Source organism: Solanum stenotomum, chromosome 3 (genome assembly GCF_019186545.1).
Source record: "Solanum stenotomum isolate F172 chromosome 3, ASM1918654v1, whole genome shotgun sequence".
Taxonomy (NCBI): domain Eukaryota; kingdom Viridiplantae; phylum Streptophyta; class Magnoliopsida; order Solanales; family Solanaceae; genus Solanum; species Solanum stenotomum.
Window position 1 is genome coordinate 29,216,093 of NC_064284.1, and position 25,388 is coordinate 29,241,480.

The window sequence follows — 25,388 nt, forward strand, 5'->3', positions numbered from 1 at the left end:
TCTGAAGCAAGTTATGCAACAGAGGATGAGCAACCTGAGTCTTCTAAGGTTCATCAAGATTCGAATGATGCTTGCAAATGTCATGGTGATATTTGTCAGTGCGAACATGATGAATTCTACAAGCTGTGATCTCAGTTCGAAGACATGAATATGTTCACTATTACTGCAGACAATGTGATAGAACTTCTAAAAGAAGTTACCGATAATACTCTTCGTGAAAAGATCATTCAATTGGCTACTAGTAAAACTAGCTCTTCAACTAGTATTCCTAGTGATAAAAAGGTTAAAGATTAATTTAATTATTCTGCTCCTTACTCCTTGTCTGAAGTTCATAATAGACTCTCTTCTAAACAAACCATGGTTATTCATGATACCTCTTTTGATGATTTCAAAAGGAGAAATTGAACATTTGAAGGAAGAAATTAAATTTCTTAAACAAAATCATATTATTTATGATCACCGTGTTACTCAGATTGAGTCTGCTAATAGCAAAGGAAAAAATAAGGTTGATGAATCTACTGCTGAAGAAAATACTCTTGCCAACACTTTGAATATTAATCTGAAACAAAATATGTTTTTAGGAATGATGCAAATTGTTACAGCTCATAAATGGTATGTTAAATGTACTATATTAATTGATAAATTTTTTTATAACTAACATTACTATGATTGATAGTGGCGCTGATGTGAGTTGCATTCAAGAAGGTCTAGTACCTACTAAATATTTTGACAAAACAACTCATATGATTAAATCTGCATCTGGTCATGCTTTAGATATAAAGTATAAATTATCTAATACTCGTATTTGCCAGAATAAAGTCTGTATTCCTCACTTCTTTTTCTTAGTAAAAAATCCGTTATACCCTCCTATTATTCTAGGGACACCTTTTATAAATGCAATTTATCCTTTTACCAATATAAATGCTAAAGGATTTTCTGCTACTTATAAAAATCAAGATATTAGTTATACTTTTATCACCGAGCCTATTTCTAGAGATATTAATGCTTTAATTGAAATGAAACAAAAGCATGTTGATTATTTACAACTTGAGATATTTAGTATGAATATACTCGATACTTTAAAATATGCTAAAGTACAGGAAAAGATTAAACTCATTTCTGAAAAAATGGCCATTGATATTTGTGTTGATCATCCTAGTGCCTTTTGGAATCGGAAAAAGCATATCGTAACTCTTCCATATGAAGATGATTTCTCTGAGGAAAATATCCCTACCAAATCACGTCTTTGTCAGATGAATACCGAATTGGTTGAATTCTGCAAAAAACGAAATTGATAATTTATTGCAAAAAGGTTTGATAAAGCCTTCCAAATCACCATGGTCGTGCACTGCTTTTTATGTTAATAACGCAGCAGAAAAAGAACGAGGTGTTCCCAGGTTAGTTATAAATTATAAACCTTTAAATAAATTTTTAAAATGGATTAGATATCTTATTCCAAATAAAAGAGATTTATTAACCAGATTATATGATGCTAATATCTTTTCAAAATTTGATTTAAAATCTGGATATTGGCAAATCCAAATATTTAGAGACCATTCATATAGAACGACATTTAATGTTCCGTTTGGACAGTACGAATGAAATGTAATGCCTTTTGGGTTAAAAAATGCTCCCTCAGAATTTCAAAAGATAATGAATGATATCTTCAATCCCTATTTGGATTTCATCATAGTTTATATTGATGATATTTTGGTATACTCAAAGACTCTTGAAATGCATATTAAGCATTTAGACATTTTAAAGAAAATAGTTATTCAAAATGGTTTGGTTATATCTAAACCTAAAATGAGTCTTTTCCAAACAGATTTTAGATTTTTGGGTCATTTGATTTCTCAAGGAAAAATGACTCCTATTCAGCGATCTATTGAATTCGCATCGAAATTCCCTAATATTATTACAGATAGGACGCAATTACAGCGATTTCTGGGAAGTTTAAACTACATTTCCCCATTCTACAAGAATTTGTCTCGAGATTTAGCTCTGTTATATGACAGGCTAAAAAAGGATCATAAGAAGCCTTGGACTAATAGTCTCACAGATCTTGTAAAAACTATTAAAGAAAGAGTTAAATTTTTATCTTGTTTAACCCTTGCTAATCCTGCTTGGCCAAAGATTGTAGAGACGGATGCATCTAATATTGGGTATGGAGGCATATTGAAACAAATTAATCCGCATGATAAAAATGAATATCTTATTCGATTTCATTCAAGAAAATGGAGCGATGCTCAGAAAAAATATGCGACGGTAGCTCATGAAATGTTAACTATTGTTAAGTGCGTATTAAAATTTCAAGATAATTTATATAATAAAAAATTCTTGATAAAAATTGATGCTCAGTCAGTCAAGTATATGTTTGATAAAGATTTTAAACATGATGCGTCTAAGTTGATATTTTCTAGGTGGAAGGTACAATTAGCCCCGTTTGATTTCGAAATTCATTATAAAAAGGGAAGTGATAATTCCCTTCCAGACTTCTTATCAAGAGAATATCTTTCTTCTGATGGGTTTTCTTGACTTCTTTCCTGATAAAGATTTGGTTACGATTTTGAAGGCAGTTCCTCTTAATAGAGATTTAAAGGAACATATATTATGAAGAATTATAGACGGAATGGTGATAGATATCGTCAATGATTACATGATTGAACAAGAGCTTTATGAAAGATTTTATTGTAATGAAGTTTATAACCTCTTGAATGATTAAAAATATAACCTCTTGAATGATTAAAACTAAATGCTATGTTTGCAGGATGGATCCTCCTTGAATAACCAAGGCTAGAGGAAAAGGTAGTTATACTAGCGGAAGGGGAAAATCATCCCCAAGTTCATCATGATCATCATACGGATCTTCATCATCTAGTACTCCAATTATACAAAAAGGAGGAATGAGTTTATATAACTTAAACTCTATAGCACAAGAAAAAGCTTCATCATCAATACATCTGGAAGATATTCCAGAAAGTGATCTATTATATGCTAAACTACAGGAGTTTCTAACTCAAAAGCAAGGTGATTCTTTTGCTTCAATCGCCAAAGAAGAAGTTGATGATATCAAAACATATGAAAAGGTAGAGAAAAGAGAAATGATATTTCTCTTAGAAACCTCTTACAGAAAACTCTGACATACAGAGAAAAGAAGAACCTTGGAAGATATTCCAGAGGTATTTAGTTAATGGGTTTTATATCCCGGGTGAGTCATACAAAACTCGGAAATATTATGAGACTTTATTGATAAGCATATGTGTTGAATTTCAACATTTTTTAGGATATAATACAAGTGATAATGTTTATAACTTCTCTAAAATGATTATAAAACACGTCATTTATATTGAAGATTGGGGTATTTCCTCAATGACTGAAAAACAATTCAGTATGAACAAAGTCATGGTAAGCTTTACCTATTAGGATTATATTCAGGCATTTAATAAAGTCCTCTGTTATAACAATGAGAGGCATAAACATACTTTGTTTATAAAAGTATGTGCCAAGATATTTGATAACCCTATACCAAATTGGTTTTTAAACTGGTGGTCATACCACGGGCCAACCATAAAAATATTGTCCGAACCATTTCTCAAGTTAAACAAAGAATGGGTCAAGATTTCCCCAGATCTCAACAAGTTATATCATCATGAACATATTTGTTATTTGCAACAAATTGAACAGCTATATTTTTTTATAGAATTCTCTGTTCCATGGATTCATAAATGGGTTCCGGAAGTAGATTTGACTGAGGAACAAATCCCTTGCTTATACAAAACTTATTATAATAATTTTTTGGACAAGTTGATGAAGAAAGATCCTCAAACAAAGTATATATACGGACAAGAACTGCTGGATCTAATAACGAAAACCATACACGATTATAAATCGATTCCTAATAAAGGAATTATGACTGATGACTCAACCTCCGTAAAACATATGGCTAAAAAAATTTCTAATCATGATGAAGGAGAACAAAATGAAATGATTATGACGTATCTAGAAGAAGTAAAGAAAACGATTCTTCTAAATGTAAGTCATTATGCAAAATCAGATTCATCAATGCGTAGTGAAACAAGTGAAGATATGCACGAAACTCAACCATATGAAGAAGAAAGTCCAGTAGATGCACTGAAGAAAGCCGAAGATTTTTTGGCAAAACTAAAGGACAAGATGTAGCAGTGTTAAACTTTTCCGGAACAGTAAAACGCCCGGACTACTGTAACAACATTGTAGCTCAACAGTAAATACACTGTTACCAGGACCCAGATAGGGGCCCAGTATCCTGTACAAAGATGCTTTCTTTTCCTATAAATAAGTTTGTTTTTCTTTAATGAGGGAGCAGGTTTTAGAAACCCTCTCTTCCGATTTGCACTCTCTCTCTTTCTTGTAAACTTTTCTTACTAAGGTTTGTAAGCTTGCCGGATTTTGGCCGGAATAATAAAGTGTGCGGTTTGGTAACAACAAGGTACTTTCTTTTCTTATTCTTCCTGTCTTGTACTTTTATAAATTCTCCGATCTAAGCCGTGACTATGTCCGGCTAAAAAATTATATCTATGCTGGATAACTAACTTCTCTTTTATATAGACCATGAACAGATCTAAGCTTTATTGAAATATAGAAGAATTTTAGTATGGCTTCTCGACTTAGTTCTGAGATTGAGGTGCAGTCGGATCTAGTACTACTTTTATTGGCTTTGTCTTTATGACTCCGTCTGATGAGCCGTGGTTTTTAGCCCAGAAAGAATTTGATAAGTAGGGCGCCTGATACCCGGTTAGAACTATCAGACACATGGGCTCAATAAAAGTATGTATTAGCTTCTTGACAGGCCCTTTGCTTGGGTAAAATAATTAAACCATGCAGTCTGAGAAACTATGTTAAAATTCTTGTGTATTTCAATTCTTATGTAGTTAGACTACCTCTAAAGATATTGACTTTCTTGATCTATGACTGGGCGGACCACCGCCAGGTCAGTGATCCTGTATTTTGGTATTAATAATAATAATAATAATCTAATCTTAGTCGTAATCTAATCCTAATTGATATAAGTAGTCTAATCCTAGTGTGACTCTAATTCTACAGCAGTGATATAAACACGTCAGCTAGCTTCGTTAGACCTGTTTCTTTGACATGTTCAAATATCAGCTTCCTTCATCTTCAACACGTCAGTCAGCTTCGTTAGACCTAATCCTTTGACATGTTCCAATCATCAACTTCCTTTATCTTCAACACGTCAGTTAGCTTTGTTGGACCTGTTCCTTTGACATGTTCCAATCATCAGCTTCCTTCATCTTCAATACGTCAGTCAGCTTCGTTGGACCTGTTCATTTGACATGTTCCAATCATCAGTTTCCTTCTTCTTCAACAAAAACACCCCAATTCATTTTGAACTTGATGATCAAACTCTACTCTGATGACTGTACTATAGTTTGACACTAGGATGATAAAAAACTTAACACCTCTTATTATTTATACTTTTTAAATATGAAAACAAAAAAAAATGAAAATTCAAAAGGTCATTTTATTCAAAACCCCAAATTGTAACATCTCTTCTCTCCCACTTCACATCTCGAAAGGCACCCTTCTTATAGGCTTTTAAGGATAAACTCGCTTTTACATTTTTTGAACCTGAAATGGTTGGGAGGGGAAATGTTCCCTTTTTTAGGGTACTCCCGAGAACATATTCAATAGAGACAGGACGATGCATGTAGCGCAAAATACTTGAGCATACGCCTATGAACAACAGTGTCAGAAGTTGGAATCCCTCCTCTCCCACAACCGGCCNTTTTCAAGTGACGGTATTGATTTAGGGATTATTTTACTTTTCAGAGTCGCCACTTGAAATTGAGTTATGGTGTTCCAAGTCACCTTTTTGTTCAATCCCTAATCAAAAGGAAATGATTCTTTAATATGGTCTGCAAAGTAGAAATTCGGGTAAGAAATTATGTTGATCGAGGGGAAGGTATTAGGCATCCCTCGAGTCTCGTTGTTCTAACACGGTCGCTTTTATTGACTTATACTTAAATTATGATTATTTTTTGGATATATGTTGATAGGCCACAATTTTACTTGCAATTTTTATTGTTGAAGTTTTATTTGGTCTCAACCTAGATGCATAACCGCATTCTTGGTCTTGACATTTAGAGACATAACTGTCTTCTTTTATCACACTTAATAATCTTATCCCTTTTTTTATAATTCTGTACTTTAAATCAATGCAAGTTAATTATATTATTGGACAAGGTGCGTCACTGCATCCTTGAGTTTATTTTAATGTTTCAAAAAAAGATTTGTAACCACATTCTTAATTGAAACAAATATTTTTTAATGTGTCTAAATGTTTGTTTCAACATTAAAAGAAAATATTTATTTCTTATAAAGAAAAAGGAAATAAAGTAAAATACTAAACTTCTAGAATAAAATTTTGGATCATTTCCATATCATTTATTTATTTTATTATTCTTAAAGTTGATGTCAAAACTAAGCATACACGTTCTCATACAACAAAACTATACCGAATTGTTAAAAATAAATCTCATTTTTTGATTGATAAAATAAAACAACAATAACTTTTTTACTTATTTTTAGCCTAACAATTCCTACTTTATCAATATTATCTAAATGAAGACAAGAACAATGCCATGACCTTTCATTTTTAAGAGGTTACAACTTAACAAATAAATAAAGAGAAAATAATCATCGATTAAAACTACATTCATTCATTAAACAAAAAATATAACACTTGATTCATTCTTATGAATAAAATAAAAAATAAAAGAAAACTTATCATATAGTTGCATCAAATTCCATAAATAAATTAAAGATTTAAGGCAAAGTTATACCTCAAATGAGACGAGAGGGGATTGCTCGGATGGTAAGCATCCCTCACTTCGAAGGTTGCGAGTTCGAGTCACCAAGGAAGCAAAAGGGTGGGAGCTCCTAGGGAGAGTAAAAAAAAACCTCAAATGAAGAGAATAAGTACCGCAAAACCTTGATCTAAGCTTGATTAAAACACTCACGAATCTTTTGTAGATTGTATGTAATGGTATATGTGTTATATTTATATGAAAGTAGTAATGAAGAAGTAGGGGTGTTCACGGTTTGGATAAAAACCGATCCAAACCGAAAAACCAAACCAAACTGATAAAATAAAACCGATTTTATTTGGGTTTGGTTTTAGATTTTTGAAAATCGATAGTATTTGGTTTGGTTATGATTTTATTCGAAAAACCCGAAGAAATAACCGAACCGAACCGAACCGAACCAAACCGATGAATTATATACATATATTTTATTAATATACATACTTAATATATTATTTTTATAAACAATTTTAAAGATCTTATACATATTTTCATTAAAATTTCTTTATAATTTACTTATTGAAAGCAAAAATGCCCAAGATGAAACATTTATTTTATTGATTTCATGTATATGAGTGTTTATGTCAATTCTTTGTGGGACTAAAAATGTTATTGTCTCTTCCTTCTAGGCCAATATAGTGAATTTTAAAGCTTTATTGATAATAAATTTAGTGATTGAAAGTTTAGTAATTTAAGTCATTCTAACTATTTTTCGTTTTGAATGAATTGTTGTCACTTTTTTCACATTTTAAATGAATTGTTTCTTTTATTTTTGTGTATGGTTAATAACCGAACCAAACCAAACTGAAACTGATAATCACCAAACCGATAAATGTATATTATATTTGATTTGGTTTGGTTTGGTTTTGATAATTTTAAAACCGTTGGTTTGGTTTTGATTTTGACCAATAACTGATCCAAACCAATCCGTGAACACCCCTATGAAGAAGGAAGAAAAATACAAATGTGTTGGTGAATTATGGAAGGGAAAATAATATAAAAATAGAGCGACTTTTTTTCTCTTTCTTTTCTGTCCGTTTTGTGTGTGTGTTGCTTTTCTTTGCTGATTCTTTTTTCTGTGTCGTGTTTGTGTTGTGTGTGTATAATATAGTAGTATGTAGTAGAGCACTGGGTAGTGTAGGTGGTGATGTGTGTATGTGTTGTGTCGTGTGTGTTGTGCAGGTGGTGTGAGGGGAGAAGTGGGGGTTAAGGTGAGTGAAGTGGGTAGAGGTTTAGGGGGTAATGGGTAGTTTAGGTTATTTTTTATTTTTTAAAATTTAATATATATAAAAAAATAAATTAATTAGTTTGAACTAAAAAGTTAAATAGCCAATCTAAAAATATAATTAAGAAACATTGGCTTATAAAGTAAAATCTAAATTAAAAGAATATATATTTTCTCTAAGTTTTCATTTTTTTTTTAAACAAGTGAAAATAAAACTTACCTTAAAAAGTGATTCTATTTTTGTTGCTTTCAAATCTTTTAACATAAACTTAATAAAATAAGATAAAAGTCAAAATATTTAATTTAGATTTATAAAATATTTAAACTTTAAAAATGGTGTTAAACTTAAGTTCGGTCAAAAATTACGTGTCTACAATATGGATTATACACTAATTTTTTTTATACATTTCTCTCTATATCGATAAGTAAATTCCGATCAGGCGAGCATCTAGTCGATCCTCAAATAGTTTTTAATTCCGATCGCAAACCTATTTCATTCCCTGCAATGAGCACAAGCAAATAATATCTATAAATTCAATTAAATTTTGCCTTTATAAATTATATCCATTTGCAGCATGTATACCTGTATTTATAGAAGTTTATGAAAAGATAGATACCAAAGTAAAAAGAAATAAACTGAGTCATCCGATCAATGGTTAATTCGTTTGGTTAAATATCAAACCAAACGAATTAGCTATTGTTATTATCGGTTATCTCTTATCTTTCTTTTATGTTTTAATATCTCATTCCCTTCTTATTAAACCTTTTTTTTTATGTTAATCTCTCCTAATTAGTTAGTGTGTTACTACTTTATTATGCTATTTTGTTTCAATCATATATCTAACAATATTTCATTGAAAATTCTTATCATATTAAAATAAAGCTTTAAAAACTAAATTCATGTGGTATTTCAATTAAAATAAAATCCTCTACCTCCACCAATATTTCGAACATGCATTTAGCTGATTTGTCTAAATATCACAATTCACAAGCCCAATGAATACTCAATCATATCTAAAAGAGCATAGAGAAAATTTTAAAATAACACATTTTGATTAACTGACCGTCAAATATGCTAAGTCATATAATAACATAATAACCAAAATCGCAATCAGACAATATTTTGAGTACCAAAATTACTATTTTCCCTATATTTATAGGTCTTCTTTCGTGAGATAAGAGAAAGAGAAAATCCTTTTTTATATTCTTCTAAGTTCTATATTAATCTAGTATGCTGAGTTTTCTTATTATGAATTTTCGTTAGTTTTTGACTCCTAGTTTTATACTAGAAGAGTTTGTCTCTGGATACATTTATATATATCGATCGAGTGAAATATTTTTAAGAACAATATCTTTAACACGCCTCAAGCTACAAGAATTTTTACAAGTGTTTGTGATGAAATACTCTCCATAAGCTTTCCACCAATATTTTGGTACTAATGCAATAGGACTCTTACTTCTGATTTATCCCCTAACCATATTGATGTTCCTGAGTTCTAGTCTTCTGATAGTCAATGATCTAAGGGAGCTAGCAGTACAAAGATACCCCTCTTTCTCCCACTCAAGAAACTCATGTTTTTTTTTACTATCAGGCCACTAATTTTCCTTATCTGATATCATGATAACACAAGAAATTATTTACTCAAAAATTAATCGCTCTTTTTCCTATCATTATTCGATACAAACAGGGAGAATATATCGACAATTGAATTACATAATATTGTATTGAGTTGGTTGGTTGTATCCGTAGGAATTAGACTTGCATGAGTAGAACAGTTTGTGATTGGATACTATATAATAACCGTCAATGCATTAAACGTAAACTCATTTATATATAAAGAAAAATAATTGTGGTTATAGTTGTGACAATTTGAATTTTATTTGGGGTTAATAAGTGAAAAATGGAATTGTAGGGCATGTGGGCAGGAATGATTTTTGGAGGAACAACTTTGCAGACGATAATACTGGCTTTTATAACGTATCGTTGTGATTGGGAGAAAGTGGTACTATACTATTATTAAAGTAATTAATATTTTTTTTCCATGCAAATGCAAAAATTTAGAACTTGTTTTCCCATTTTATGAAATCGTAAATATCTTAATAATAAGAATTAATATAGTTGTGCAATTTTTTTGGCAGGCTAGAAAAGCTAGAATGCATGTTGAAAAGTGGTCTGAGCCACCTCCAGTTAGTCAATCGTAGATGATGATGATGTTATTTTTGTGCAAGTCGATTTTGTTTAATTAGTATAACTAGATGAGGCATGCAACATTATAAGTTTATAACCTCTAAAATTTTGGAAATGCTCTGCTATTGTTGTAATTAACTCGTTCAGAATATAATTAAATAATAAAAATATTCTCTATTTAATAACTTATTTAGATGAGAAGATTACACACTTAAACATGATATGCATTTTTTTTTAATACATTTCTCTCTATCGATACGTAAATTCCGAGCGAGCATCTAGTCGATCCTCAAATAGTTTTTAATTCCGATCCCAAACCTATTTCATTCCCTGCAATGAGCACAATCAAATAATATCTATAAATTCAATTAAATTTTGCCTTTATAAATTATATCCATTTGCAGCATGTATACCTGTATTTAAAGAAGTTTATGAAAAGATAGATACCAAAGTAAAAGGAAATAAACTGAGTCATCCGATCAATGGTTAATTCGTTTGGTTAAATATCAAACCAAACGAATTAGCTATTGTTATTATCGGTTATCTTTTATCTTTCTTTTATGTTTTAATATCTCATTCCCTTCTTAGGTAAGCATTCTCTCTTTTATTTTTTGGCTGATTGCTTGCAATCTAAGATGTAACTAAGGGGTAAGGCTTAGTCCCCCTCTCCATTTAATGAAATACATCTGCCAGGGATTCTACCTGGAATTTTATTAAAAAAAAAAAACCTTTTTTATGTTAATCTCTCCTAATTAGTTAGTGTGTTACTACTTTATTATGCTATTTTGTTTCTGTAGAAACTAGAGAGAATATTGAGAAATTTTCCTTGTATTCCTTCACTGTAAGGCAACGTATATATACAACTATTTTGTGTAGAGAAAGAAAATAACAAAACTAAGGAAAAGAGTAACAAACTATACAGCTGGCTAAATGTTATTTGTTCAAAGAATAACTAATTCTATATTCTGTACAAAGAATCCTATGCAGGTGTAGGGCTAGGATTTATGCCAACACTTTCTGATCCAAAGAATGAGATGGTGCCATCTGTCCTTCTAGAAGATATACATCTTCTTGTCTGCATTTCACTTGAATCAGATTCTACCGCCTCTCTATTCATCTTGGAAATCCCTTGTTCTTTATCAATGATGTTACTGCTAAATCCAACACCCCCCTTCAAGTTGGAGGGGATCGAAGAGAGACCCAGCTTGCAAAGACAACGAGAGTGGGAAGGTCCAGACAAGGGTTTAGTAAAGATGTCGGCGAGTTGAGAAGATGAAGGGACAAAGTTCAAGGAAATCAAGCCGGCACAGAACTGTTGACGGACAAAGTGATAGTCAAGTTCGACATGCTTCGTCCGTTCGTGGAAAACAGGGTTGCGGGCGATATGAAGAGCAGCTTGACTGTCAGAATGGATGGGGATAGGTAGGGTAGGTGAGACGGAAAGATTGGTGAGAAGACGGTGAAGCCAAGTCAATTCGGCGACAAGTCGTCGCATTGAGCGGTATTCCGCTTCGGCGGAGGACAAAGAGACAGAGATCTGCTTTTTAGACTTCCAGGAGATGGGAGAACCGCCAATGCTTATGAAGAAACCACTTATAGACCGACGAGTGTCAACACACGATGCCCAATCGGCATCACAAAAAGTGAGGAGAGAAAAAGAAGGAGCTGAAGAAAAGAACAGACCTTGGGAAGGGGATCGATGGAGATAACGAACAACACGAAGGGCAGCAGTGAAATGGGGAAGACGAGGGTGCTGCATAAATTGGGAAAGATGTTAAACAGCAAAGCAAAGGTCTGGGCGAGTATGAGTCAAATAATTCAGTTTACCCACAAGTCGGCGATAAGTAAATGGGTCAGCAATGGGTTCACCAGAATCAGAAGAAAGCTTACAAGAAGGATCCAAAGGAGAAGAAGCCTCTGGGAGGTGGTCACAGTCATATTCAGAGAGCAAATCAAGAGCGAACTTTCGTTGACATAGGATGATGCCATGAGGTTCCCGAATAACCTCTAAACTAAGGAAATAATGTAAGTCTCCTAAATCCTTAATCTTAAATTCCTTATTCAAGAAATGTTTCAACTCTGCAAGTTCAGAAGGATTGTTGCTAGTAAGAATGATGTCGTCGACATAGACGGCAACTATTGAAATAGAATCTCCCACTCGTTTAAAAAATAGACTATAGTCATTTAAGGAAGAACTGAACCCCTTGAAGTTTAAAGCAGCGGTGAGGCGAGAATACCATTCTCGAGAGGCTTGGCGTAAGCCATAGAGTGATTTATTGAGCTTGAGAACATGGGTGGGACTAGGACTCTGCATACCAGGAGGGAATTTCATAAACACTTCCTCCTGTAAATTGCCATGCAAAAAGGCATTGTTGACGTCCAGTTGAGTCAAAACCCAACCTTTTTTAACAACAACAGCAAGTAAACACCTGATAGTAGTCATTTTGACAACAGGGGAGTAAGTTTCATTAAAATCTACTCCTTCACGCTGAGTATCCCCTCTGACCACCAAACGAGCTTTGAGTCTTTCCACAGTCCCATCTGAGTGATGCTTAACCTTGTAAACCCACTTACAGGCAAGAGCCCTCTTACCAACAGGAAGTTCAACTATTGTCCAGGTCTTATTAGCCTCTAGGGTATCAAACTCGGATGTCATGGCTTGTTGCCAACCAGGATGTTGAGCTGCCTGAGAGAAACTAAGTGGTTCACTGATGTTAGAAATAGATGCAAGAACCTGTTGATTAAGAACAGAAAGAGCAGAAACATGCAAGGATGATGGAACAATAGGATCAAGAAAATTTGAAGAGAGATCAGTTAGGACAACAGAATTGCACAAGTAATCCTCTAAATAACTAGGAACTTTGCTGGTCCTAGTTGATCTCCTAGGGGCAGAGGAGAGGATAGAGGGTGAGGGGGTGTCAGTTGAAACAGAAGCATCAGTAGAAATGATAGGCTCAACAGGAGTGGAAGGAGGATTTGAATGAGGAGGAAGAGGCTGAGAATGGGGAAGAACAGTACCATCAAATGGGTCTGGAGAAAAAGAAGAAGAGGGAAAGAGAGGAGAAGTGGGAGAAGGAGAGGAAAAAGGAAAGATAGACTCGTGAAAAGAGACATCTCTAGAGATAAATGTCTTTCTGGTAGATAACTCTAGGAGTTTGTATCCTTTCTTGCCTTGAGGGTAGCCAATGAAAACACAAGAGGTGGCTCGAGGAGCAAACTTAGGCCTATTTTGTGAAGGAGTGGATGCAAAGCATAAACAACCAAAGGTTCTGAGAAAATCATAGGAAGGAGGCTTCCCAAAAATGACCTGATATGGTGTCATGCCTTTAAGGACTGAGGAGGGGAATCTATTTATCAAAAAAGTGGCAGTAAGAAGACATTCACCCCAATAGCATATAGGTAACTTAGACTGATGTAAAAGGGCCCGAGATGTTTCCAAAAGATGTCTATGTTTCCTCTCAACAATGCCATTTTGTTGAGGTGTTCCAATGCAAGAGGTTTGGTGAATTATCCCCTGTGAGGCAAGAAACTCAGAGGTTACAGAACCACTCCCCAATTCTAGAGCATTGTCTGATCTAATAACCTTAACTTTGCAGTTGAACTGCCTATCAACTAGCGAAAGAAAATGTTTGAGCATAAAGAAGGCATTACTCTTTGTGGAAAGAAGATAGGTCCAAGTACATCTACTAAAATCATCCACAATAGTAAGAAAATACCTATAACCATCATGAGTAGATGACTTGTAAGGTCCCCAAGTATCTATGTGAATTAGCTCAAATTTATGAGTAGTTTTAAGGGAACTATTGGGAAATGGTAATTTAGATTGTCTAGCTATAGGACAAATATCACAAGGACAATCAACTTTAGGCAAAGAAGAAAATAAACTCATAGATTTCATTGAAGAGAAGGGTAAATGCCCCAATCTGTTGTGCCAGAGTCTTACATTAGAATTGAAATTTGAAGAAACTACATTACTAGAAGAAAAAGCATTACATTCTGGAATTGTAAGACTAGAAAGGAAACCTAAGCTATTTTTAGAGCTGCATTGAAGAGGAAAGACTGGTGACTGGAGGACATAGATGCCATTTCTAGCTTGACTAAGAACATGAGGGGTCTTCACTAAAAGGTCCTGTATAAAACAGTGAGTAGAAGAAAAACTTAGCAGACAGTGATGCTGTTTGCAAAATCTATTGGCAGAAATTAAATTTATTTTGAATGATGGAACAAACAAAACATCATGAATAATCAACTTGGATGAAAGGGAAACTGACCCCCCATGAGTAACCTTGACCTTAAAAGAATTAGGAAGACTGGTAGTTAAGGGAGCAGGAAGAGGATGAATACTGGAGAAAAATTTGGTGTCATATGACATGTGCTCAGAGGCACCAGAGTCAATGATCCAAGAATCAGTATTCACATAATCAACAGGGTTATGAAAAACATTACCAGCACATTGAACCATATTAGCTGCTACTTGTGACATCAACTTCTCTGGGTCTCCAAGATCAACATGCTTAAGCATCTGAAGTAAGTAATTAAGTTGCTGAGGGGAGAATGGGTTCCCATCTACTTCAGCAAACACAGTGTGCTGAGCATTAGGAGTCCCCAAGACTGCATTGCTTTTGATCCCCACCTTGAATTTTGGACTCTTGGTGAACTGAAAATCAGCAGGAAACCCAATAATTCTGTAACACTTGTCAATAGAATGACCTGGCTTCTTGCAATGAGGGCAAACTAAGTTGTTCTTCTTTCCCTTGTACTCATAGGGTTGAGATTTGGTACCAAGAATTGGCTGCTGGACTGCTGAATATGAGGATAAGTCAGCAGGAGACTGAGGATTGTGGTAGATCTCTTTCTGTTTCTCATCTTGGATCAAGAGAGAATAAGCCAGGTTCACACTAGGTAGTGGAGAAATCATGATGATGTTGCTTCTTATAGATCCATAGCTATCATTCAAACCCATTAGGAATTGAATGAGCCTCTCATCTTGCAGAGATTTCAACCTCTTACTCTTTCCTCCACAAGTGCAGTCACAGGCACACATCACAGAACAGTGGAGAACATTAAGTTCATCCCATAATAACTTAATTTTAGTGAAGTAGCCTGCTATATCACTAGTTCCCTGCACTAAATCACTAATCTCTTTTTGCAGATGATAGAGTTTGGCACCATTAAACTGTCCAAATCTATCCTCAAGATCATCCCAAAGGCTTTCAACACTCTTTGAATACAGGACACTAGCTGTTATTTCCTTTNGTGAAGTAGCCTGCTATATCACTAGTTCCCTGTACTAAATCACTAATCTCTTTTTGCAGATGATAGAGTTTGGCACCATTAGACTGTCCAAATCTATCCTCAAGATCATCCCAAAGGCTTTCAGCACTCTTTGAATACAGGACACTAGCTGCTATTTCCTTTGAAAGGGAGTTCAGCAACCAAGATGTCACCATGTCATTACAACGATTCCACAGCCTGAGGTTGGATGAATCAGCAGCAGGTGATTTGCAACTCCCATCTATGAAACCAAGCTTATTCTTGGCAGAGAGTGCAATGAGGAGAGCCCTCTTCCATCCTGCAAAACCATGACCATCAAAGACAGTGTTGACTAGAATCATGCCAGGAGAGTCTGAGGGATGAAGGAAAAATGGATCATTAGAGTCCATAGTTGGAGATTCAGAAGCTACGACTGTAGCAGCGATGGGAGCTTCTTCAGTGCTGGGCATTTTGGATCAAGGGAGAAGAAAGAAAGGAGAATGAAGAGGAACAAAATCAAGAATTAACCCAAAGCTCTGATACCATGTAGAAACTAGAGAGAATATTGAGAAATTTTCCTTGTATTCCTTCATTGTAAGGCAACGTATATATACAACTATTTTGTGTAGAGAAAGAAAATAACAAAACTAAGGAAAAGAGTAACAAACTATACAGCTGACTAAATGTTATTTGTTCAAGTAAAAACAAAGAATAACTAATTCTATATTCTGTACAAAGAATCCTATGCAGGTGTAGGGCTAGGATTTATGCCAACACTTTCTGATCCAAAGGATGAGATGGTGCCATATGTCCTTCTAGAAGATATACATCTTCTTGTCTGCATTTCACTTGAATCAGGCATTTCACTTGAATCAGATTCTACCGCCTCTCTATTCATCTTGGAAATCCCTTGTTCTTTATCAATGATGTTACTGCTAAATCCAACAGTTTCAATCATATATCTAACAATATTTCATTGAAAATCCTTATCATATTAAAATAAAGCTTTAAAAACTAAATTCATGTGGTATTTCAATAAAAAAAAAATCCTCTACCTCCACTAACATTTCGAACATGCATTTAACTGATTTGTCTAAATAAAACAATTCACAAGCCCAATAAACACTCAATCATATCTAAAAGAGCATAGAGAAAATTTTAAAATAACACACTTTGATTAACTGACCGTCAAATATGCTAAGTCATATAACATAATAACCAAAATCGCAATCAGACAATAATTTGAGTATCAAAATTACTATTTTCCCTCTATTTATTAGTCTTTTTCTTTCGTGAGATGAGAGAAAGAGAAAATCCTTTTTAAAATTCTTCTAAGGCCTAGAAGCCATTGAAATCTGCCTGTAAGGTTGCACCTTCAAGTAAACCCAATCTCCCTCCATAAATTGCCTATCAGACATGTGTTTGTTAGCTTTATCCCTCATGCTTTGTTGTGCTCTAGTTAAATGGAGCTTGAGCAGTGCTATCACAGCCTCTCTAGCTACCAAAGATTTATCAACCATGTCATTAGAAGACTCACCAGCCAAGTAAGGCAAATGTATTGGTGGTTTTTGACCATATAGAACTTTATAAGGTGTACATTTTAAGGTAGAATGGTATGTAGTATTGTACCACCATTCAACAAGAGGGAGTTGAGTAGCCCAAGTGTGAGGACTATCAGAACAAAAACATCTCAAATATGTCTCCAAGGTTCTGTTAAGAACCTCTGTTTGACCATTAATTTGGGGATGGTATGTTGTAGATTTATGCAGTAAGACCCCCTGTAATGTAAATAACTCTTACCAAAAAGAACTCAAGAAAGTAGGATCTCTGTCACTTACTATAGAAGCTGGCATACCATGCAATCTGAAAACATTGTCCAGAAAACACTGAGCTACAGATTCAGCAGTGTAAGGATGTGCAATAGCAATGAAGTGACCAAACTTACTGAATCTGTCCACCACTACTAAAATGACATCCTTCTCTTTTGACTTAGGAAGACCTTCAATGAAATCTAGACTGATATCAACCCATACACCACCAAGAACAAGTAATGGTTAAAGTAGTCTAGGGTAAGTTGCCGTATCATACCTATGCCTTTGACAAATATCACATTTTTTAATAAAATTCCTAATGTCAGCTGCTAATGACTTATAGTAGAAGAGGAATTGTAACCTCTTAATAGTTGCATCCATACCTCCATGACCGTCTTGTGGTGTTGAATGCCACAACTGAATAATGGTTTGTCTTAACTGTAAATCAGACCTTACAACTAGCCTGTCTTTCCACCTTAGTTGAGAACCAATCCAAGTATAGAATTATAAGACTTTGCTTGTAACTTAAGAATAACAACTTGCAACTCAGCATCAGATGTCCATGTTAGGCTAATTCTCTCCAAAAGTGTATCACTAGGAGTTAAGAGTAAAACAGCCAACAACTCAGCACTTTGATTTCTTGACAAGACATCAGTAGCCTTATTGTCAGTCCTTTTCTTGAACTCAATAGTAAAATCAAAGGCCATCAATTTAGAAATACAAGCAACCTGACAATCAGTATGAATACTTTGTTTCAGGAGGTGTTTTAGTGCCTTTTGATTAGTTCTCACAATGAAATGTCTTCCTAATAGGTAATGAGACCACTTAGTAACTGCAAATATGAAGGCTAATAGCTCTCTATCAAGACAACACCAATTCCTGAACCACTTGCATCAGTCTCAATTATGAATGGTTTATCATAGTCGGATAATGCTAAGACAGGTGCAGTCACTAGTGTATCTTTGAGAACATGAAAAGTTGTTGTAGCACCCTCATTCCATACAAACTTATCCTTCTTCAATAATTCAGTGAGAGGTTTAGCAATGGATCCAAAATTTAGAATGAACCTCCTATATTATCCTGTTAAACCAAGAAACCCTCTCAATTGTTTGATATTTGTAGGGACAAACCAAGCTTTTACTGCAGAAATCTTCTTAGAATCAGTAGCTACCCATTTAGCACTGATGAAATGACCTAGGTACTCTACCTCAGGTACCCTAAAAGCACACTTAGAACCCTTGGCAAACAGCTGATGTTTCTTCATCAAATCAAATACAGCTTGTAAATGGTTCACATGAGCTGACATATCCTTGTTGTATACTAATATATCATAAAAAAACCAGTACTAACCTCCTAAGGAGTGGTTTAAATACAATATTCATAAGACTCTGAAATGAAGAAGGTGCATTTGTAAGACCAAATGGCATAACCAGAAATTCATAATATCCTTCATGAGTTTTAAAAGTTGCATTGTCATATAGGTATATGCTTCTTTCATCCTTAATTGTTGATAACCAGCTCTAAGATCAATCTTAGAGAACACTTCAGCTCCTCCTATTTCATCTAACAAATCCTCAATGATAGGAATATGAAATTTATTCTTTACTATCAGTTTATTGAGATCTCTATAGTCTACACAAAGCCTCCAACTTCCATCTTTCTTCCCAACAAGGACTACATGTGAAGCATAGGGACTAGAACTAGGTTGTATCACACCTTGATTTAGCATTTCTTGTACTAGTTTCTCAATAATATCTTTCTTCATTCCAGGACATCTATAAGGCCTTTTGCTAACAGGAGTAGCTGAGTCAATGAGTGGTATTTTGTGATCAAAGATGCCTCTATGAGGGGGCACTGTAGTAGGCATATCAAAGATGCATTTTTCCTGTTCTATTAAAACAGTTAAGGTAGGATGAATATCAGTACCTTGAGTTATTTGTATAGTGTTGCATTGCCAAACAGAGGTTGCATCTGTCACCAAGGTAAGCATGAAGACTTGAACTGATTTATCACTCTTTTTGTTTAAGGATTTGGCCTTGGTGGTCTTGATTTGGCTACTGGCTCCCCTTAAAACATGTTTTTTTCCCAGGTGCACAAACTCAATAGTTCTATTTCTGAAGTCAAACAAAATCCTACCCAAAGTGTTTAACCATTGCACACCCAACACTATGTCAACATTCCCTAATGGTAGTAGTAGGAAATCAGAAGAAAAAGTTGTACTCTGCAGTAACCACTTCAAATTCTTACACACTGCAGCAGTTTGAACCTTCCTACCATCAGCCACACTTATTGATTGTTCATGTATAGGCAAAGCTTTACAACCTAACTTCCTTGCCATTGACTCATCAATGCAATTATGAGTACTACATATATCAATAAGCACAATTATTTTTTCATGGTATCCAGTTACTCTAATTGTTTGATAACCTGTACTTCTAGTAAATGCTTGTAAGGAGATTGTCATGCACTCATCCTAACACTTCTTCCTCCATGATTACCTCCCTACCTTTCAGAACTTCAACCAAATACAACTGTTTCTTGGATTTACAAACATGTCCAGGCATATACTTCTCATCACACAAGAAACACAGTCTTTTAGCCCTTTTCTCATCCATCTCAGCAGTAGTCAATAACCTTCTACCAATATTATCATTACTGAATCTATTAACATTTTATTCATAAGGTTTCTTGACAGTTGTGCTAGAAAAAGTAGGTTTTTGTACACCCTGAAACCTAAATGGAATAGGGGGAAGACCAGTCTAATTCCTGCTGGTTCTACTAATTCCCCAAGACTTAGCCTGAGCATCAAAAACCTCTTCCTGCAACTTAGCTAACTTGTAGGCTTGCATTAGGGTTTTGGGTGATTGCATTCTAACAGCTTTGTTGAGCTCAAGTTTTAACCCTCCCAGAAAACAACTGATAGCATTTTTGTTTGACAAATTAACTCCATTCAATAACCTATCAAACTTAGCTTGATATGTTCTAACATCCTCAGTTTGTTGTAGATTTTTATTAGCTTCCATGAAATCTTCAAATTCTTCCCCAAATCTTTCATTAACAGCCAACACATACTCAGATCAAGAAGGGTCTGAGTTCCTATACTACAAGTATGATCTATGCTAAGCAATAGCTTCACCATCCAAATGGATAGAAGCTATTCTCACCCTCTGATCATATGGAACTTCATCCATGGCAATAAATTGATCCACCTTATATAACCATGCTCTCAAATCTGACCTCGAAAATCTAGGAAAATCAAGTTTAGAACATCGGGTAAGAAATTTACTGTTGACATCCAATTTTAGACCTCCACATTAGAGATTAATTATTGAGCTTCTTCAGTTTCGAACGAATAAGACAATTAGTTTTATAAAATCACAAAATAAAATAAAATATAGTTCGCAAGTTATTTTAAACAATTTTGTCACTTCTTTAATATATATATATATATATATATAGGTTTTATATAGTTATGTATATAATTAATGCATTTTATGAGTATACAAAAATCATCTCGAAAAGATTTTATACTTTAAAAATACTTTATTAGCAAGGGTCATAATTTTGAATTAATAAGTTTTATGAAATTCAAAATACTTTCAAGTTATTTTTTTTTAGTAATTTTATCACTTTTTAATAATAAGTATGTATATTTTTGCAATCACGCTATTTTATAAATATTTGAAAATTATCACAAAAGATTTTACATTTTGGTTAAATATTTTATTAATTTACTTTAAGTTATAGTTATAATTTTGAGTTAATTAGTTTTGTAATTGAATTAATTAGTTTATAATTAAGTTAATTATTTTTTATTTCTTTAAGATTAAGAAGCTTATCAATTAATTCATATTAATTCATTTTCTTTAAGTCTTAACCAATTCATTGATTAAATTCGATTCGATTACAATCTAGATTTAGTTGAACTTTTATTCCTAAACAATTTTCAGGCCAAATTTTGGGCCTCTGTTTTTTTTTCTTTTTCAATTCGCAGCCCAGTACTCGAACTGGCCCAATTCCTTCAGCAAAAGAAACCCAGTTCAATATTTCCCTTTTTCACCAACAATTCCCATCCCTCCCAAATCCTCATCAGCAACCCATTCCAATTTACATCAGCCCATTCCCTTACATTTCAGTACCAAAAAGATCTGATCCAACAATTCCATTCAACATACATCAGCATATACATACACATACCAAACCGACCCAATTTCTTCTTCTCCCCTACGCAAGTCAAGAGCTGCAAATCCCAGTATATCCAGAAAGCAGCAGGCGTCTGCCGCTCTCATACTCTTCGTCGTCCCCTTTCCCCGCTTTTCACGGAAATCAGCTTTTGCCCATCCTCTTTACTGTGGTTTCGAAGATAGCAGAGGGGATTGAAATTGCTGTTTGAATTCGAATGGATTTTCCCCTCCAAAACATTTTTTTTCTTCTTCTATATATTCCCTCTTTCAATCAGTGTTTGAGGGGACTTTTTTTTTGGCAAGAACTCAAGAGAAATACATTTTAAATATATATACGCTCTTCCCTTGTTTGTAAACTGCTAGTATTCATAGGAGTTTTCGGAAGTTCGAAGTCGGTGGTCAAGTTGTTACTCCTTGTTCACCCTGTCCCTGTTCGTTGCCAACAACAAGGTAAACAACTCTTGACCTCTTCCCTTCTTCTTTTCGATTCCGATGAGTGTTAAATCAAGAAATATTTGTAGTTGGGTTATGAGCTGATCTTATATAGTTTGAGCCTAAGTTTTCTTTTCTTCGTAGTCTTTCCGAAACTATTCTGTGTATTTCGTATTCAAAATAATTTTATCGCCTGTTTGATATGCTTTTCTTTGTTTATGGCTCTTCTCTAGTTTTTCTTAGTTGAGTTGTGCTCATTAAGATTTTTGTTTGTTTATTCGTTAATCATCTTAATACTACTCCGTCCATGCTTGTCGAAATAGAGTCCGTGTTTGCTTGTCATGTGTTTGGAGGATGCAAATAAACCAAACGGTTATGTTTAGCTATTCTCGAAAATGAATTATCCGAGTTGCGAGTAGTAGTTTTGAATAGGATTGATTCATCACGCTTGGTCCATACTCGTTCTTAGTTTCTTTTGTAGCGTCAATATTTATGTGATACTTGTTGGAGTCGTTCGAATGCGTCTGATAGCAATTGTTTAGGTCTCTGTTTACAACTTGCATTGTTCCAAGTTTTCTTGTGCTTAACATTACTTCAAAGGGTTGTTTAAATGTTGTGTTTAAATTTCAAATGTGTCCTTAATCTCTAATTTTTCAAAATTACTACAAAAGGAATCCTAATGCTCCATGTTTATTAAAATTTGTTCAACTAATGTATTTTTCTTTCTGGGAACGGTGGAAGTATATGTTTTTGATAAAAGTTTGTGTTGAATATTATAAGAATATTATACTTGTCCTTTTCAAGATCATTGTCGCCATGGCTTAAGCATTTATCTAAAGTGATTTTGTTTATTGATGAAGTGTCGGTTGTAGTTAGAATTTGCGTGATAGGTCGCTCTTTTTTTAGTTTTCTTTGTCAATCTCTTGTAGTCTTTTTTTTTCTTGCAGGCTATATTGGAACAAGTGTTAAAGTTCTTCATCCTTTTTTTTTATTTTTATTTTTAAATTTGGATTGTTGGTCTAATATTCTATAAAGGACATAGTGCATGAACATATTTTCCTTTACTTCCCCATTTGTCTCAAGAATGAGCATTAGTAGTAACGTACGACTGCTTCTGCTATTTTTTTTATCCTCTTTAATTTATTGTCGCTCATGAGCAATCACTTCCATATCATTCAAGACAAGAATAGCTTTTCATCTGTCCTTTAATTTAAGATATGGGTTAGTGTAGTATATGTATTATTGCCATATCTTTTAATATGCATGATAATGAATAACTTTGTCCTTTTTTTTGTGTGTCCTTTTCTCTCTGTCTTGCCATCTGTAGGCATGCATAGCAGACACATTAATTCCTTAGGCTTAAGTGACTATTGTGTTCTCCTATTATATTTATTTTATTATTTTTTTTTATTCTTCAAATTTGTTGGTGTCCAGTATGCCTCTATGTGATTCCCTTTGGTAGGATTGTTTGTTAGTATACATCTTTCTTGAGTCAAAATATGCATTTTGCATTAAATTAGTGTGTTCTTCTTGCATTTTTGTTAATTGGATTATATATTAACTCCTTTCTTTTACCTTATTGCATGTGAAATAATGTCCGAGTCCTCCTAGGCTTCAACCCTCCTGTTGCATTTCGATGATTGGGCCATAGAGGCCCAATTTTTCTTTTCTTTAAGTCAGCCAGGTCATCCGAATAGGGCAGTACAGGGGCTGGAAATTGAAAACAAGTCTCAGAAAGCTGAAAAAGGCTGAGATACAGCCTATATACATTGATATATATCGGTATACACTCATATAACAGGTCGAAAAATGTGAAAATACAGAGTTGAGACGAAATACAGGTGTTCGGAAGCAGGAGATACACGAAAAGAGCTGATATACATGCTCATATACACTGATATACATGAGTTGTATACCAAAAACGAGTTTTGTTTAAACCCCAAAAAAGTAGCGAATTTGGCCCAAGAAAGGCCCAAATTCAATTTCTCCCTTACGCTTTAATTATTTAATTGCGATTACTTATTATTTGTTGTTTAACTCTAACTTTAGAATTTTTAATTAACTTAGTTGAATTCCCCAAAAGACGAACTATTCATCTGAGTTGTTTTGTTTCTAACAAAACTTATTTTATCAACTCTTGTATTTTCATTTATAATCTTTAGTCAAAACTTTATTTCTTCTTTTATTAGTTAGAAATAGTTTTTCATAAACCAAAAATGACTCAAATAAAAACCAACTCATTTTGTTTCGTTAAAATTCTAATTACTTGTCTCTAATTCAAATATTTCAATTAAGGTCCTATTTTCTTAAAAAATGAAAATTGCTCTTTGTTTAACTATTTGTCAAGTTAATCTAATAATGTAAAATATGATTACAAATACTTACTTAGTCATTTTCTCAAAAATGTTAGTCAATTAATTAAAAAATGATTTTTATGCCTTAATTTATTAAATTGGTTTAAATTATTATTTCAAAAATGAATAAAATAAATTCTAACTAATCTTGTTTTATTAATATTCTAATCACTTGATTTTCGAGTCAAATGTTTCATTTTGGATCCCTTTCTCTAAAAAATAGAATAATATAAAATACGTCATTCATTTAATTATTTTATCAAAGTTAATCAAATATTGTAAGTTATCTTCTTTTTTTTTTTTTTTATGTTAAATCCTTATTTTCCTAAAGATAGTCAAATATATTTTAGTCAAGTCGCAGGGCAACCACATGTTAGCGGGCACTTCGAATGCTTAAGCCCTTCTCGAAGTGTAAATTGAACCCCGAACCCTATTTGGTATTTTCAAATGATTTTTTCTGTTTAAGTCTTTGAAAATTATAAGTTTTCTTGATATCTTTAAAAAATTAAGTGGCGACTCTTTTTTAAGTATTTTTCTCAAATTGTTTTATACTTAGAACATTTCAAAAGTGATTTTTCTAAAGGTTAGGAAAATTACGGCATAACATTTACCATTAGAATTTTGGAAATCTCCAGTTGCATTGCAAAACCCTTGTGCTCTGTCTCCACCCATAGCTGATTCTGCTCTATTCTGATCTATTTTCTTGTCCTTATGTTTCATATTTTCTAGGGCTTGCTTGATCTCCATTAATTCCTTATTTGTCTGTACATTTCTATCATTCATATTCACCATACCTTTCATCAACTTCTGCAATTGTTCCTGTAGCTGAGACAATTTTCCCTCCATTTCCTCTGAAGATCTGTCTTGATTTTTGTCTCGAGCAACCATGATTTCTTAGCCAAGGATCAGTAGCTCTGATACCAATTGACTCAATTACCAGTAATCGAAAGGATAATATCAACTAGTAGGATGAACCTCGAAGAAGAAGATAGCTATATCATGGCAATTCCGAGATAGAAGCTAAGAATAACAAAGTAAAAGAGAGAAGGAAAGAATTATCATATATCATTCAATGATT

At 33.7% G+C, this 25,388-nt stretch overlaps 2 protein-coding genes across 2 annotated transcripts; both read right to left on the minus strand.

The window, feature by feature from the left end:
- Positions 1-14,199: 14,199 nt before the first annotated feature.
- LOC125857518 (uncharacterized) lies at positions 14,200-15,452 on the minus strand. The gene is made up of 2 exons (XM_049537123.1): positions 14,723-15,452; positions 14,200-14,405 (listed from the first exon to the last, which is right to left on the minus strand). Exons 1-2 carry the CDS (start codon positions 15,318-15,320, stop codon positions 14,374-14,376), a joined length of 630 nt encoding a protein of 209 aa, XP_049393080.1. The 5' UTR covers positions 15,321-15,452; the 3' UTR covers positions 14,200-14,373.
- Positions 15,453-15,513: 61 nt separating this feature from the next.
- LOC125858854 (uncharacterized) lies at positions 15,514-15,999 on the minus strand. Its single transcript, XM_049538639.1, has one exon. The coding sequence runs from the start codon at positions 15,997-15,999 to the stop codon at positions 15,514-15,516; it is 486 nt and encodes a 161-aa protein (XP_049394596.1).
- Positions 16,000-25,388: the final 9,389 nt, after the last annotated feature.

What these genes read in the sequence shown, in the direction of transcription:
- LOC125857518 (XM_049537123.1), bottom strand. Translation starts at nt 15,320, where the DNA reads ATGTGTGCCTGTGACTGCACTTGTGGAGGAAAGAGTAAGAGGTTGAAA. An exon ending in TAATATGGTTCAATGTGCTG is followed by an intron (nt 14,406 to 14,722) that starts GTAATGTTTTTC and finishes TGTTTTATACAG; the next exon opens with GACCTTTTAGTGAAGACCCC.